The sequence below is a fragment of the Nematostella vectensis genome, chromosome 5, assembly GCF_932526225.1.
Source record: "Nematostella vectensis chromosome 5, jaNemVect1.1, whole genome shotgun sequence".
Lineage (NCBI taxonomy): Eukaryota > Metazoa > Cnidaria > Anthozoa > Actiniaria > Edwardsiidae > Nematostella > Nematostella vectensis.
The window spans coordinates 9,426,294-9,443,099 of NC_064038.1; the positions used below are offsets into that span (position 1 = coordinate 9,426,294).

General features: G+C 39.2%; 2 protein-coding genes across 3 annotated transcripts; both read right to left on the bottom strand.

Moving 5' to 3' along the window:
- Positions 1–4,307: 4,307 nt before the first annotated feature.
- Positions 4,308–10,634, bottom strand: LOC116615697 (gibberellin-regulated protein 14-like). The gene is made up of 5 exons (XM_048728060.1): positions 10,348–10,634; positions 7,406–7,561; positions 6,094–6,351; positions 5,031–5,146; positions 4,308–4,392 (listed from the first exon to the last, which is right to left on the bottom strand). Exons 1-4 carry the CDS (start codon positions 10,409–10,411, stop codon positions 5,034–5,036), a joined length of 591 nt encoding a protein of 196 aa, XP_048584017.1. The 5' UTR covers positions 10,412–10,634; the 3' UTR covers positions 4,308–4,392; positions 5,031–5,033.
- Positions 10,635–11,882: 1,248 nt separating this feature from the next.
- LOC116615695 (supwaprin-a) lies at positions 11,883–15,273 on the bottom strand. Of its 2 annotated transcripts, XM_048728065.1 has the most exons (5): positions 15,096–15,273; positions 12,972–13,127; positions 12,624–12,658; positions 12,276–12,352; positions 11,883–12,013 (listed from the first exon to the last, which is right to left on the bottom strand). In XM_048728065.1, exons 1-4 carry the CDS (start codon positions 15,157–15,159, stop codon positions 12,308–12,310), a joined length of 300 nt encoding a protein of 99 aa, XP_048584022.1. In that variant the 5' UTR covers positions 15,160–15,273; the 3' UTR covers positions 11,883–12,013; positions 12,276–12,307. The 2 variants fall into 2 exon arrangements, with proteins under 2 accessions (XP_048584022.1, XP_048584021.1); XM_048728064.1 differs by having other exon boundaries at positions 11,883–12,352.
- Between the last annotated feature and the right edge of the window lie 1,533 nt (positions 15,274–16,806).

Below are 16,806 nucleotides of genomic sequence, written 5' to 3' on the forward strand. Positions count from 1 at the left end.
AAATTCTGTTCCTTTTTAATCCTTTTGTGAATAAGAAAGTAGCCCACTTTATATACAAAACATTTAAATCAAGACCGAATACTCTCATTTAAGCCATATTATGTTATGCAATACCATCAATGTAAATGGAATGCAAATAAATAAATGAAAAAAAAAAGAAAAATGGAACCAATAGGTCGGAATCCCCTCAAGGAAATACGTGCGAAAAACGTCACTCAGGATTAACACTTTTGACAGAGCTTTTGCCATTTGATACACGTCCAACATCGTCCATAATCGAATGAAACTAACAAGACGGACGCGGTGCGTGTCGTAAACTCGACAAAGCCTCTCCATAACTACTTGTCTCGCTAAGCTTAATTCTCAAGTATGGAACGAGCGTGGGGTCCCAGGAGAAGATAGGGCGGCAAACGGCAAAGTTTGAGAATCGATCCATATCGCTAACAACGTTGGCCTATTTACTTCCTACGGTGGCCCACAGGGGTCAAACACAAATCAAATAGCAAAACACATTTACAAATTGAAAACACATTCGCAAAAGATGAAAACACATTCGCAAATTCAAAAACACACTCGCAAATCCAAAACACATTCGCAAATTCCAAAACACATTCGCAAATCCAAAACACATTCGCAAATTCAAAAACACATTCGCAAATCCAAAAACACACTCGCAAATCCAAAACACATTCGCAAATCCAAAAACACACTCGCAAATCCAAAACACATTCGCAAATTCCAAAACACATTCGCAAATTCCAAAACGCATTCGCAAATTCAAAAACACATTCGACCCAGGCTCCCTCCTATATCAAAGGAAGGATCGGTTACCAAGTTACCAAAGAAAACTTTGGTCTTTAACGCTAGCCTTATTCTCATCTGGGCTCTCATTCTCGCTGCTGTCATTGTCACTTGTAAAGTTATCTATGCATCCTCCAAGGGTCTTTTGTGAAAAGTCCAGAGCACCACACAAAAAGAAATTAATTCTATTGTATGGTTTGCCACACTCAGCTTTATATTTATGAAGAACAAAATCTTAATCTTTCTCTCTAAGTTTGTCTACTTCGATCCCATCGTGATAACACAAAACAAACGACATGTTTGATTTAAAAAGTTTAACATTCTGCGAATGTGCCTTATGCTTCATCACAGCACATTGAAGAAGAAGAGGGCCACAAGTTTATTAGCTATGCTATTATTTGTCACCCTCATTTTAAATAAAGTCTTTATTATTATTATTATATGTTCCTCCTTTCCACAGTCTTTTCTCACTTGAACTACAAGGCCCTTGCCTCTTATAGGTTTGAGCTCGCGAATGTGTTTTGGAATTTGCGAATGTGTTTTGGAATTTGCGAATGTGTTTTTGAATTTGCGAATGTGTTTTGGATTTGCGAATGTGTTTTTGAATTTGCGAATGTGTTTTTATCTTTTGCGAATGTGTTTTCAATTTGTAAATGTGTTTTGTTATTTGATTTGTGTTTGACCCCTGTGGGCCACCGTAACTTCCGCTCTAATGACACTCTAAACGGGAAACATACTGTAGTGATAATAGCGCTCTGGTTATATCCAAATCCAGTCTCGCGTTTAATAAGCAACTCAAGCAATACATTTCATCTTCATTCACTAAAAAAGAGTTAATCATGTCTCTCAGCTAACTAAAATAATGTTTTCTTACTTCCTGAATACAAATTTCCGGAAGTGGGCTATTAAAAGATAAATAGCCCGAATCGTTTACTTTTTCTTTTGTCAGGCAATTGAACTTACAAACAAGCAAACAAAAAGGAACAATCGGAATATGGTATTTTAGACCAAAGATTAACGCAATTCTTCGATTTGCAAGGCAAACAAAAAAAAATCAATGTTTGCTTCGTAGTAAAAAAGTTACAATGGTGGGATGCTTCCTTGGGGGCAACTGCCAAAAGATGAGACATCTTTGCAGTCTTGTCGCCTAAAGATGGGACATCTTGACAACAACTTGGCCCGAGAGGAAAGCAAATAATCAGTGCGAATCCATTATAAAATTATAAAAGTGTTCAAAACAACTGCCCAAAGATGAGTCGTCTTGACAGTCCGTTGCCAAAAGATGCAACATCTTGACAACGCGAGGTCTTATTCCCTAAAAAAAACTGTAGGAAAATTATTGAACCCCCCCCCCCCCCCCCCACCCAAAAAAAAAAATTCAACCAGTGAGTTCAAGAATCTTGGTCGTGCTCCCCTAGTGACACCAACAACGCGTTAATTTTTGGTCTTAACCAGTACTGTTCTCTGGTGCATTCAGAGGCGATCTTGCTAAGAGTACTGTTCTTAGTTTTGTCCCCAACAGAGCCACAAATACGTCCGAAAGAATAAACACCGCTTTCGGTTGACGGAGACCGTATACCTTTCACAATCTCAGGCGCAATGTACGGGTGCCTCAGGTGATACTACTCCCTCTGCACCTACGCCGACAAGCGCTTCAGCCGTGCATCCTTCACATGTTGGCATTTGCCGAAGTCAACCAAAATTGCTCTTGAGATCTTTGTTGTAGTAAGTTACTAGAGGGCCTAGAGCATTGTCTGCTTTTATGTCCCTGTGAATGTATGACTTAGTTTTTCTATATGATACCTATGACTGCGCACCACCCCTCTTGGCGGCAAAAAAGTGGGTCATTTCTTATTAAGGAATCATCAAATACTATGCTTTTTATATATGATACCCATGACTGCGCATCCCCCCCCCCCTGGCGGCAAAAAGTGGGTCATTTCTTATTAAGGAATCATCAAATACTATGCTTTTTCCATATGATACCTATGACTGCGCCCCCCCCCCCCCCCCCCCTCTTGGCGGCAAAAAAGTGGGTCATTTCTTATTAAGGAATCATCAAATACTATGCCTTTTCCATATGATACCTATGACTGCGCACTCACCCCTCCTCTTGGCGGCAAAAAAGTGGGTCATTTCTTATTAAGGAATCATCAAATGCTATGCCTTTTCCATATGATACCTATGACTGCGCCCCCCCCCCCTCTTGGCGGCAGAAAAGTGGGTCATTTCTTATTAAGGAATCATCAAATACTATGCTTTTTCCATATGATAATGGCTATGCCATGCTGACGAGTCCTAATAAGGACGAAACAGCTGTCCATGGTTGCCGAACTGCACGGGTAATAGAATGTGCTAGCGTCCCGTCTTGGCCCGACTGGTGCCAATGTGTGTATGCTAGTGTGCTTCTAAAGTTCGCTTTTTCTATATGATACCCATGACTGCGCACCCACCCCCCTCTTGGCGGCAAAAAAGTGGGTCATTTCTTATTAAGGAATCATCAAATGCTATGCTTTTTCCATATGATACCTATGACTGCGCACCCACCCCCTGGCGGCAAAAAAGTTGGTCATTTCTTATTAAGGAATCATCAAATACTATGCATTTTCTATATGATACCTATGACTGCGCACCCACCCCCTGGCGGCAAAAAAGTGGGTCATTTAATTTCTTATTAAGGAATCATCAAATACTATGCATTTTCTATATGATACCCATGACTGCTCAGCCCCCCCCCCCCCCCTTGGCGGCAAAAAAGTGGGTCATTACTTATTAAGCAATCTCCAAATACTATGCCTTTTCTATATGATACCTATGACTGCGCACCCACCCCCTGGCGGCAAAAAAGTGGGTCATTTAATTTCTTATTAAGGAATCATCAAATACTATGCTTTTTCTATATGATACCTATGACTGCGCACCCCCTCTCTTGGCGGCAAAAAGTGGGTCATTTCTTATTAAGGAATCATCAAATACTATGCTCTTTCCATATGATACCTATGACTGCGCATCCCCCCATTTGGCGGCAAAAAGTGGGTCATTTCTTATTAAGGAATCATCAAATGCTATGCTCTTTCCATATGATACCTATGATTGTGCACCCCCCCCCCCCCCTCGGCAAATCCTGGTACGCGCCTGCTAACATACATTTTCATGACGAAATACCCTATGACACTTTATTTTCGCGTACAGATCTTTGCTGGAGTAACACAATTTTAAAAAGATGAGGATATGATGATCTACGATCAAGGATGATTTCTGCCATTTTCAATATTCCGCGAACTCTTGTCAAAAACAGGTAATCGCTTTCTGGCTTTCATCATTCAAACTAACGGCTTCACATTTGGCGCTTTATGATTGGTCAGCGCCTAAAGAGAGCTGGCTTCAGTGAAAACCATTTTAGTGCTGACCAATGAAAACGCTTCAAGGGTTTTGAATGACGGAAGATAGAAGTCGATTTAGCTGATGACTGGTATTTAAAATATCATAATAAATATTTCGTAGGCTTTGTTTCAGGCATTTATTTACTTTTCTTATTTTATGCACATCGCATTAGCGCAGAATCCAACTTTTGGGTGACAGTATGATCACCTGTGAAAATAGAAACGACAAATAAATTAAAATTACGCAGAACAAGACTCCATTATGAATAGTTCAAGGACGTTTCATTTATGAGGCACTGAAGACGCTGATGGGTAATCTGCTGTTATAAACCAGGCTTTGGGAGCCAATAGGGGGCTTGTCCTAAGAGATCACGTGACTGTGACGACACGTGATCACGTGACTGGTGGCTAGCGCGCGCTCAAGCTTTTAGCGGTAAAATACCATCAACTAAAAGCAACTTATTTAACGCTTACGAATAAAGCCAGAGAGTTTTTTTTTCAGAAAGGGTTAATTGTTTTTGAAAGATTTTGTTTTTTGTTTTTGTCATTATCTGGCGTGACGAGGGCATTCATTTCTGCTTGCATTTGCCACCCAAAAATCACGTGATCTCTTAACGCAAATTACCTATTTTCTTATAATGATGCCAATGGGTTTTCGTGCAATAGTGCAGTGTTGCAACAAGTGGTTGCCACGGTTCGCGGTAGCCATCTTGTTTTGGATGACCTTGGCAAGCTCGGACGAGGCGAGATAGAGAGAGAGGTAGGGAGCGAGGGAGGAGTGGGGTGGGGAGGACAAATTATAAAGTAATACAGCTTAAATCTCAACGGGGCAGGGAAAGATTTTACCTTTCAGCAGAAGCCACAGGTTTTTGAGCACCAGTAACTCAAGTTCTCCTTGTATCGACCGTTGCAGTATCTCTTGTATGGCTTACACGAGCGTATGGTGAAGCGATCTCTACAAACTGTACAAACAAGACAATGAATTTAAACCTAAGCTATACTCAGTAGGAGTCCTAACTCTATAAGCTAGGCATTGTATCACCGCTTAATGTAACAACTGCCGCTTAATGTAACACTAACGCTTAATGTAACAAAAATCGCCGCTTAATGTAACACTAACGCTTAATGTAATAAAAATTGCCGCTTAATGTAACACTAACGCTTAATGTAACAAAAATCGCCGCTTAATGTAACACTAACGCTTAATGTAATAAAAATTGCCGCTTAATGTAACACTAACGCTTAATGTAACAAAAAAAGGCCGCTTAATGTAACACTAACGCTTAATATAACAAAAAATCGCCGCTTAATGTAACACTAACGCTTAATGTAAGAACAAATTAACGCTTAATGTAATAAAACAGTTAACGCTTAATGTAACAAATGTTCAACGCTTAATGTAATAAGCGCAAGTGTTACATTAAGCGGCAGTTGTTACATTAAGCAGCGGTGATACAGGCATAACAAAGGGGGGTGGTGGTGGGGGTGGCCTGCATGCGGCATCATATCAAAAGTATAAAAGGTTTATGGGAGACTAGGGCAAGTGGAAGAAAGCAAAATAGAATTTCCTGTAAGTTTGTCGGAAATTTCATTACCTAGGCTAGCGCAATGATCGACGCTGACCGAGAAAGAGACAAATAAACAACTTTTAAAACATGATGAAAAAAAAACCCTTTGAATATTTAAAGGAATAAGAAGACAATGAATAGTGGTAAACCATTTCTCCAGCTGTACCCAGGTGTTTTTAAAGGCAAGATGTTAAAAACGCGGATTTCTCTTACAAAAAATATATATTATCTGTTTCCATTATTCATCCAGATCAACAAGACACGTGTGCACATTGGTTATCAAAAGGACGCCTTAGATGCTTTAAATTGGTTACAATATAGGTTGCCATAGCGATACTTACCGAACTCGGTGGGTCTCACAGGGGGTCTTGTTTGGGGTACAGGTCGATCAGTAACGGGGACGGCAGGGGGGTCGGTAGGGGGGGCAGTAGGGGGGGCGGTAGGGGGAGCAGTAGGGGGGGCAGTAGGGGCGGCGGTAGGGGGAGCGGTAGGGGGGGCAGTAGGGGCGGCGGTAGGGGGAGCGGTAGGGGGGGCAGTAGGGGGAGCAGTAGGGGGGGCGGTTTTCGGTGCAGCAGTTACGACAGGATCAAACGTAGGTGCTGAAACAGGGCAAGATAAAGTTTTTAAAGTCTATATTTATTCTTAGGAGTTGTAACAGAGACAAGATATTTAGCAAATAAAGCCCTTCTGGCGGCTGGGATATTGGCGGATAATGTCCAAGGATAAGTAATGGTTTGGAAAATGAACAGTTGGCCGAGTAGCGAAGCTTCGAGGGGAATTGTGTAAATTTGATGACCATTTCTCAACCGCGGACATTATTATCTGCAGATATCACAGTGTGCCAGAGAAGGGGTTTATTTATTTTATATCCCAGTGACTACACTGAAAATGTGAAAAATGGCCTCTGCGCTGATGTGCACTGGAATGATGCCACGAGCGCAACAATATTTTCATTAGAACAAAGAGTGCTAGCACAAAACTTGCATTTCAACTGATGGCTTTACACCTAGACTGTTTTCTTATTGATCTGCCGAGAGCAGGAATAAAAATTAAAGCAAAAGATTTTAATTTTGAAATGTCTTCTACTGACGCAAGCCAAGTCGCACCCTCGCCTACAGCACTCTAGACCCAGACCTGGTTCTGTTTAACCAGGTTTTATTTACACATACAAGCACATTCATGCATCATTTATTTACATACTGTTCAGTTTATCCAGGTTTTACTTACTGGCGCAGGCCAGGTCGCACCCTTGCCTGCAGCACTTCAGCCCTTAGACCTGGTTCTGTTTAACCAGGTTTTATTTACACATACAAGCACATTCATGCATCATTTATTTACCAACTGTTCAGTTTATCCAGGTTTTACTTACTGACGCAGACCAAGTCGCACCCTTGCCTGCAGCACTTCAGCCCTTAGACCTGGTTCTGTTTAACCAGGTTTTATTTACACATACAAGCACATTCATGCATCATTTATTTACCAACTGTTCAGTTTATCCAGGTTTTACTTACTGACGCAGACCAAGTCGCACCCTTGCCTGCAGCACTTCAGCCCTTAGACCTGGTTCTGTTTAACCAGGTTTTATTTACACATACAAGCACATTCATGCATCATTTATTTACCAACTGTTCAGTTTATCCAGGTTTTACTTACTGACGCAGACCAAGTCGCACCCTTGCCTGCAGCACTTCAGCCCTAGACCAGGGTAGATAGTTGTACACTCTGCGTCACTTTGACACTCGTTATCCGGAACCGGGGGACAAGCCGCGGGGGTCGGGCTTATTGGACAATTACCCGGTACGGCTTGACCTAAAAAAAAAAAATCCCGGTGTGTCTTTACAGCCGATTTAGGATCGGTTCACGCTAGCACACGAGCGCAAAAACTTAAGTTTTAGGAAAAAATGTTGATGAGGGGTAATAGGCTGTAAAAAGATTTGCTTTACCTACACAGTTCCCTTTATGCATATGATTCTTTTTCACAAAAAAGATATCTTGAATATCTTCATACAACATCTCTAAATTTTCATCTCTTCAATTTTCATAGAAAACTAAAGACAGCTTTCTGTTGGGAGCATTTAGTTCGATAAGTACCTATAGTTTTTCTCTACAGCTTTTCTTAAGAAAAAGGTCAAAAGGCAATTCAACCTGTGGCTCATTAGCCCCTAAAAAACAGAATTCATATATTATTTTTTTTGTTCAAGGTTCTATTTTAAAGGTTACTTGGAATTATTTTTAATTTTAGGTTGATCAATTAGGTTTTTGGCCGCATAACATTTATATCTTTAAGTATTCTTCCGTAGGGTTTTGTCACTGTTCTCCAATTTTTTTCAGGCGAATCCCAACTCAAGCAAGCTGCCAGCTTTAAAGGCATGATGCTAGGGCAGGATGTATTCATTAATACAGCTAAGTACCAAAAAGATAGATAATAGTTACAAATGAAAACTTGTTATAAAAAAATGAACCAGGCTAATAAAATAAAAGTAGTCAGAAACTTTGAAAGCAAGTTAGAGTGGTTTATTTCATTCACCCTTTGAAAAAGTGGCTGGTACAAAACACTGACCAACATTGGCCCTTATTGCAAATAAACTAAATGGGTTTTCTAGTAAAAAAATATATATTTTCAGTTTGAACTAATTAACTGCACAGGGTTTTGTGAACAATCTACTTTTCAAATAGCTGATATGAATACAGCTCGATACTTAGGACCTGAGATGAAATTTGCAAAAATCAACAGCAATGCACCATTTGACCTTTCATGCAATTATTTCAAAGATAATTTAGCACTGTACATGGAAGTGATGTGAAATGAAAATATAGCTACCTTTTTTTTAACAAACTGCATCTTTTTGTAATGCCAAACAAAACCCTATTTTATGTTTTAACACAAAAATACCAGGTGTACATATCCTTGAAACCATGATGCTTCAATATGGGGGTCTAGTGTCAGTGTGTTGTACGATCCACCCAAGACCCAAGTGTCAATTCAAAGAGTATTACCCAGTAAAGAAGGTTGATAAAACTGTTAATCCAATATTTGTAATTTCTACCCAATAACTTTTATTACCCATTCAACTGAGAGAAAATTATAAAAATCAAGAAAATCTAGTAGTAGTGTAATGTGAAAGGAAGGGAATTTGGACAGTGTAGGCAAGTATGGAGCACATTTACTGGCAAAAACGATATGCTAATGTATAGAAACGCGTTGTGTGTTGATATGGTTTTTTAAAACATTAAAACATTTAACATTAAAACATTTAACATTTAAAAATGTTAAAGAGAATAAAAAAAGCACCCATTTTACTGTAAAAACTAAAATTAATTTTCAATTCTTCAATGTTATTGGATGATACCTCCATATACACCTAACAAGTTTTTCCGGGTTAAACAACAATAAAAATATACATACTCACATATTCCACTCTACACCTGTGCATCAAGCACTTTTCTATGAACGGCTTCACTCACACATAACATATATACATACATATAAAGGTATTATAATCTGGCTTAAATTGATTGCATGCTGGCTCCGCTTTTAGACAGTGCCTAAATCTATATATTATATTTGTTTAGAAAGGGCAAGCGAATCTGGATTGAGCTTTGATGTCGAAAAAGAAAGTTTTTTCTTGCCCCTTTACACAATAACCACCTTTCCCGAATGTGTTATTGTAGCGAGAAAAATGCGTGTATAACAAGTAAGGAAAAACATTCAATTCCGACAACAAAGTTCAATTCAGAATCGCTTGAACTTTCTAAAAACAAATATAGGTTACTTTGAACTTACTAGGTTGGCAATTTACTGGCTTATTTGAATAAATTGGAAACTGTCGGATATATAGTCCATTGAAGACAGATAAAATTCAGTGTCACTTTTATAACGATTTTATAGTGTATACAAGCAAGGAAAAACATCGATTCCGACAACAAAGTTCAATTCAGAATCGCTTGCCCTTTCTAAAAACAAATATAAGGTTACTTTGAACTCACTAGGCTGGCAATTTACTGGCTGCTTATTTGAATAAATTGGAAACTGTCGGGCATATAGTCCATTGGAGACAGATAAAATTCAGTGTCACTTTGATAACTATTTTATAGTGTATACAAGCGAGAAAAAACGTTTATTCCGACTACAAAGCTCAAATTATATTCGCTTGCCCTTTTCCCAAAAATATACAAAACTTTGAACTCACTAGGTCGACAATTTACTGTGATATTTTCGTAATTTCGTAAATTGCCGACATTTTACTAAAATTACGATTCTATACTGTACATAGACGACGTAAAACGTTTAATACCCATAAAAATCTCAATTCAGGTTTGTTTGCCCTTTCTTATCAAAATATAGAATACGTCTAAATTATTAGGTCGACAATTTACTGGGTTGTTTGAAAAAACTGAAATCTGTCGGGCATTTAGTCCATCGAGGACCTTTCCCGACCGTCGGGCATATAGCCACGGCGTAAGATATTTCACTGTTTGCGCAATCTATCGATAACTTTGATAACTTTGATTTGTTTGGTTTGTAAAAACTGATAAACGCAATTCGCATATGCTTACAGTCTACTAAAAGTCCGTGTTTTATTTTCTGTACGTACCTTGCGCCAGAGTCCATAAAGCTAGAAACGATACTAACAGCACACAGCTTGGGAGGGAGGCCATGGCTAACGCAACTGTCCCGGCTCTAGGCTTGTCAAGGCGCGTTCAAACTGTTTTCTGCTCTCGCCTCACGCTAGAAGGTGCGCTTTGTATTAATCGACAACAATGGTAGACTTTGTGATCTGTTCTGCGAAGGCTCAGACTTAAGGTATCCGATAAGGTATTCGATTACAGTTGCGATGCTATATGCGTAGGAGTGAGTGTGCCTCTACTCGTAAATCCCTTAAAGAATTCATCGCGATACTCAACAGTAACATGTTTGACGGGCCAGAAGTACTCGCCCGACGAGTTTCATATGTCTGAATTTCATTAAAAGGGTGATGAGATTTTATCAGCCATTAATGAATCAAGGATGAAGGAGGGTTTCAATTAATATACGCCAGGGCGGCTAATGTGTATTGAGTGCCGTACTCTGCAACTCGTCAAAAGAAAGAACGCACGCGTTTCATTAATCTTCACTTCACGTACTTAAAAGGCCCCAGGAAGAAAACCATCGAAACTTGCTGGTTCTCACTGATTTTTTTTTTATCCTTTTTACCTCATGTCCTTAAAAGGCCGAAAGGGAGAAGACTCAAAGCTTGGTTCTCACTTATTCTGTTATCCTTTTAACCTCACTTCAAAAGGCTCAAGGGGGAAGACTCAAAGCTTGGTTCTCACTGATTCATTTATCCTTTGAAACTCACGTCAAAAGGCCCAAGGGAGAAAACATTTTCTATTCGGTAGTTCGTCCTAACTTGCAGTGGTATTTTATTTTCCTTGATAAGGCGAACCTTTAAATCTCCTCCCCCCCCCCCCCCCCCCCCAGGCTACGGGCTTGCCTTTGAAGTTCAGTGGTTATCACTGATTCTTGTTTATTTTTCACCTCATGCACCCCAAGGCCCAAGGTAGAAAACCACATCAATGCTTGGTTATCATTGATTTTTTTTATCTTTTTTACCTCATGTTCTTAAAAGCCTCAGGGGATCCGCCAATGCTTGTTTATCACTTAATTTTCAAACTCTTTTTCACCTCATGCCCTCCTTATGCAGCTGAAGGAATAAAAGCAATACCCTAAGAACTGTTTATTAATAAGAATTTGACTTCTCCTGTGTTAGTAGAATAGCTCTCACAAAATAAATCAATTCTTGGTTAATCCTCAAAGGATGCGAGGATATACCATAACAGATGTGAGCTAAGTACATGTTTCTATAAGATTTCCTTGAATTCTAAGTAGCTTTATAATAATAAGCTGTATAAGAAATAGAAATTATGCCAAGCAATGTTTTCCAGCTGTTAATGTCGTAATGACCGACGTGCGGGGTGCTCTGAGAATTCCCGGAGGGAGGGAGGGAGGGATATTATCAATGATGGACTCCAAAATATCTTCAAATATTGCATAGCTAAGATATCTGGAAAATACTACGATTTTCAAAATTGTTTAATGTTTTTTTTTTTCTAAAAAATCAGAGGTCGGAGATTTCAAGAAGACAATGAATTCAGATCATTTACAACTTTATTGACATTGATTTTTTTCTTGCATGCTTGCTACAATAAATATTCCTTGAGATGTGTCTTTTCGCATCTGTCTTGTTTTCCGTAAGTGACTTGTGTTCCTCAACGCTCAACCTAAAGCAAGAAGGCAAAAAGACACCAAAGCAAAAATAACAACAACAACTTTAATAACACCACTACCATCATAAACAACAAAACCTATATGACAGCATAACAACAACACTAACACCACCAACAACTACACCATCTACCACAGAAACACCACCAGCAACAACTCAAAGAGCAAACCGAACAAAGAGAAAAATCTTGATCCGAAGTGATGCTATGTAATGTTTCGTTTTGGTCTTTATACATCTCATACGCACCTTATACTTACATTTCATCCTGGTCACGTGATTTCACTGTCCATCATATTCTTTGGCCCCGCTGCTGCCCAGTCTTTAGTCCGGAAGACTTTCAAAATGACAAAGCGGCCATTTTGAAAATTACAAAGAATCCGCTGCGAGCCCTGTTTTTCTCGAAACCTGGTTTGAACTTTTTCATTATCCTTTTATCTTTGATCGATCCCTGATTGATTTTAGCATAAAAAATGTACTAAAATCGACTGGGAAGACCTTTGGGGTAAAAATCCAGAGGCATACAGTGTTTATAGGGCGGAAGGGTTATTATTAGTGGTGTTATTGGGTTAGTTTGTTGATGTAACGTGGATGAGTTGTGATCATACCCTTTGTGGTGGAGGAGTTGGTGGAGGAATCGGGGCTGAAAAACAAAAACAATAATCATTATTACACACTTTTGAAAAGCAAAAACAATACTTTTTTCTAAAATGAAAAAAATATGAACAGTTTGATTCCTAAATCATGCAAATCTTAGATCAAAGTGCGAAATATTCTTATTTCCATTCAGAATGTACACGTTTAACTTACTGTTTACAGCGCAGACCATAGAGTTAGATCAATGTTCGGTATTTGCCGGTTTTATTAATGCAGTGGTGAGTGAGTCATGGTTAGATAAATAATTCGTCAAAAGCATCGGATCAGACTACCGTTCTGTCTACCCAGGTTTTACTTACGCACGCAACGTAGGTCGCATCCATCCTTGCAGCACTTCAGGCCGAGTCCGGGGTTGGCCAGTGTACACTGTGCGTCGTTTTCACATTCGTTGTCCGGCTCCGGGGGACATTCCTGAGGCGCGGGGAAAGTCGGACAGGTACCCGGAACAACTTGGCCTGAAAACACAACAGACTCATAACATTTCATAGACAAAAATAGCTTTTCACAAATACTGTGTTACTATATTTGGTTTGGAAGTGCGCGGAAACTGTTTTTTTTTTTTTTTTGCGAAGGAAGGAAGGCGGGAAAAATATTGAAACAAGTCGAATGAAAATGTTTTCGGATTTGGGTTGATTACAGATTTCCACTGATAATTGTCCCTGATCTACTAAGAAAAAAAAATAGACAACGGATTACTAACACTGATAACAAAACGACAGCGAATTGTCCCAATTGTTGAGTTAGAGGAAAAGGGCGTGACGTCCCCGAATAACTCAGATGGGGATAAAAATTTCTCCTTCTCATTGTGTTAGTGTACGTCGTCAACGTTACGAGGTCTCAAAATAATGATAATAATAATAATAAAATATTGGGGGTCAATCCCCGACCCTACAAAAAGCACAGTTGTTCTCCTTTTTCATCACCTGGCTAATTTGCATCATAAGGTATAGAAGATAGCAGAGGGAAAAATTAAGGCAACGCCTTAACAGCTATAGCAATGTTGCGAATTAGCTGGTCGTTGGAGAGAGAACTAAAACGAGTAAGGCAAAAGACGGCCGAAGAACAATAGAGAAAAACCAAGTTGTTCATTGGAAGAGGCGAGCAGGAACGCGCCGAACTGGATTTTGTTGAAGGAATCTGTGAAGGCTCTTTGAGCCTCCTGGAAAGTAGATAATAGGGTTAAGGTCAACGGATAGATATGATGGAAATAAAAAGATAACTGTTCAACACTAATCCAATAGACATAGAATTCTAGCCATGTCTATTCCTGTCTCAAATGGTAGGGTGCTCTCTATTCGTTAAGTGAGTCATTCAAAACCTTTTTTATTAGGAGAACAAGCCTTCGAGTGAAGTGCGGAAAGTCCTCTTGAGAAAATGGTACATACTTATAGTGGTGATGTGACCTCATTCTATTCTATAGCTGTCGATTATATCACTTAAATAAAAGGGCTCTTGATAAAATGAAAAAAGGGAGATGTTTTGTCGTTTCTTTCGCTATAAACTATCAAATAACACTTACTTTGTTTTCATCTTAAAGAAAATCATACATTTTTAGATTAGATTTCCCAAGTGGCTTTTCAGACGCTTTTTATATCTTTAATCAGCTGACGTAACGGTTATAAAGGTGACAGTTGATAATTTTATCCCTCTTTTAGCATGGCAGGGATCTCTCATCAGCATCCCGTTGGCATATTACAGCGATTTTTGTTTTTAATAAGTAAAAATAAGCCCAAATTTATATTTATATCACGCTTAATTTCTATTCCATGTTAAGCTCTAAAAACATTATCATGACTATGAAGATTTTGTCAAAATGATAAAATCGATAAAAAAAAGGCGTCGATAAAAGGATATTGTGTAAACCCAGATTACAATAACTTACTGGATGTGTATTAATCACAAAATAGACATTAGATACCACAAACGGTAAGAAATTAGTTGTCAGAACTCAAGGAGCAAACCCTGAAAAAGATTTTCAACTCGTTTGAAGAAGTTTCTCGTTGAGGGGCTGATAACCTTATGTTGCCCGAGGTTGTGGGATAAGCGGATTGTAATGTTTTGAAACACACTAAGTCCGATTAACCCCCTGTCCATGTGCCATTAGACCTACAAATATTTTGTTCCAAACGTGTAGTGCGGGGACTTCATTGCGAAGGCGCTAAGTGAAAGTATTTGGGCCATAACTACGTCCTTTTTTCAATGCAAACCTAAATCCTTTTCATTCTTTTTAGGAAATTGCTTTCTGGATGCTTAGTTATCAAAACTCCAGTATTTTCAGAGTAGCTTCTTCTGCTAACGGAACATATTTCGAAACATTTACTGAATTGTGGGTGTGGAATCTTGACACCAATTTTGTCTGCGTTTTTTTACATTATGCTTGCAAGGAATAATTGAAATCATAGAATTCGTTTTTCTGTACGCACCTTGCGCCAGAGTCCATAAAGTTAGAAACGACACTAACAGCACACAACTTGGAAGAGAGGCCATGGCTGACGCACTGTCCCGGCTCTCTTCTTGTCAAGGCGCCGTCAAACCGTTTCTGCCCTCGCTTCACGCCAAAAGATGCGCTTTGTGTGAGCCGACAACAATAAAGAACCTTGTCTGCGTAAAACCAAGGACCTATGAGGTCGAATTACCCACACATTTGCAATGCTATTGGCTGGATAGAAGTGTATAATGGGGCATAATATGCGAACCGGCACCTTCTTAAGAGTTCAGCAAAATTCTTGACATTAAGCTCCAGGGATTGATTCTTTATCTTTGTAGCTGTCCTTCTGCTTGCAAAATCCTCGAGTCCTTAAGCACATTGTTTTTAACAAAAGATATTTGACTGGTCACTAACACATGCGCTTTTATTTTTTTATGGCCATAAAACCCCAGTAAGAGATGGTGATGATGTTTGTCTTTCAATACCTTAAAGTATTAACTGGTACAGGAACTTAAGGTGATTAACAAGTGAGCGAAGTATACATCAAATAAACTACCAGTGATATGTCTTATATATGTCACCCGTTGCAACCGTTAAAAAAGGACACAAACTTCTAACTATTTTAAGGTCTTTACTCATATCAAGGTGCTTAGCTGTTCAAGAGCTTAGCTTTGTACGTATATACGCAATGGTGCAGATGAATGAACCGTATAAATATAAAAAAAACATAAAAAATAATGAGAACTAAAATGCAAGAATATAGTCCACTTCTGTCTCTTTGAATTCTCAATTGTTTTCTGCCGGCGTCTTTCGCGTTGCCGTTGTCGTCTCTAGTTTTGCAGATACCTTTTACCAGTGTACGCGGTACATAGAAAGGAATGCACACTATAAGACTGCGGGATATTTACTGAAAACCTGTTACAACATATAATACCCATTCTACCTCCAGGTATGAGCGCTCTTAACGTTTATTGAAGTAGCTGTATTACCCATACTACCTCGCATTAGGGACCTTAAACAAAGACCCGCGCTATAAAAGGGCTTAGCTCCGCCCTCTTTCGGCTGAATAAAATTCAAATTTCAAGATGACAACACGCCGTAACATTGCGTCGGTAGTGAGACTTTTTAGTTGTGTTATCGTTAAAAATTTTAACTAGTTTTTACTGCACATTCCTGCTCTTTTGGTAGGTTATTCATTGTTAGTAGTCAAAAGTTGAGTTTGGGTCTCGCTCCTCGAGGGTAAACAAGACACGCTTGACTGAACTCCGGAGCTCTGCACCGCGTAGCAGGTTACTGACAACTCGCCTTTCGTGGACCTGGTCCAGGCCCTTTTATAGTGCGGGTCCTTGTTTAAGCAACGACGACGGCAACGTGGACGACGACGGCAGAAAACAATGGCATTTGGTTCAGAATTCAATAGTAGCACGTGAAAATGCATTCTGTCTGATACATTTCAGCCGTTTTCCATAAAAACCACGACGTAAAAAGTCCAACTTTCACGGTCAATTGAGGACGCGGACGTTTGCCATGTAAACTCCTCTAACCACCTTCGCTGCTGTAAAAAATAATTTCCTTAGTTTGTTTTTATCAATCAATTTTATCTCTGACTATAATGTTTTACTTATTCCATTGCAATTAAATTATAATTGATCGCCACGCGCGAAAACATCTTTTTCGATCGCGTTGTCCTAGCCGTCGTCGTCGTT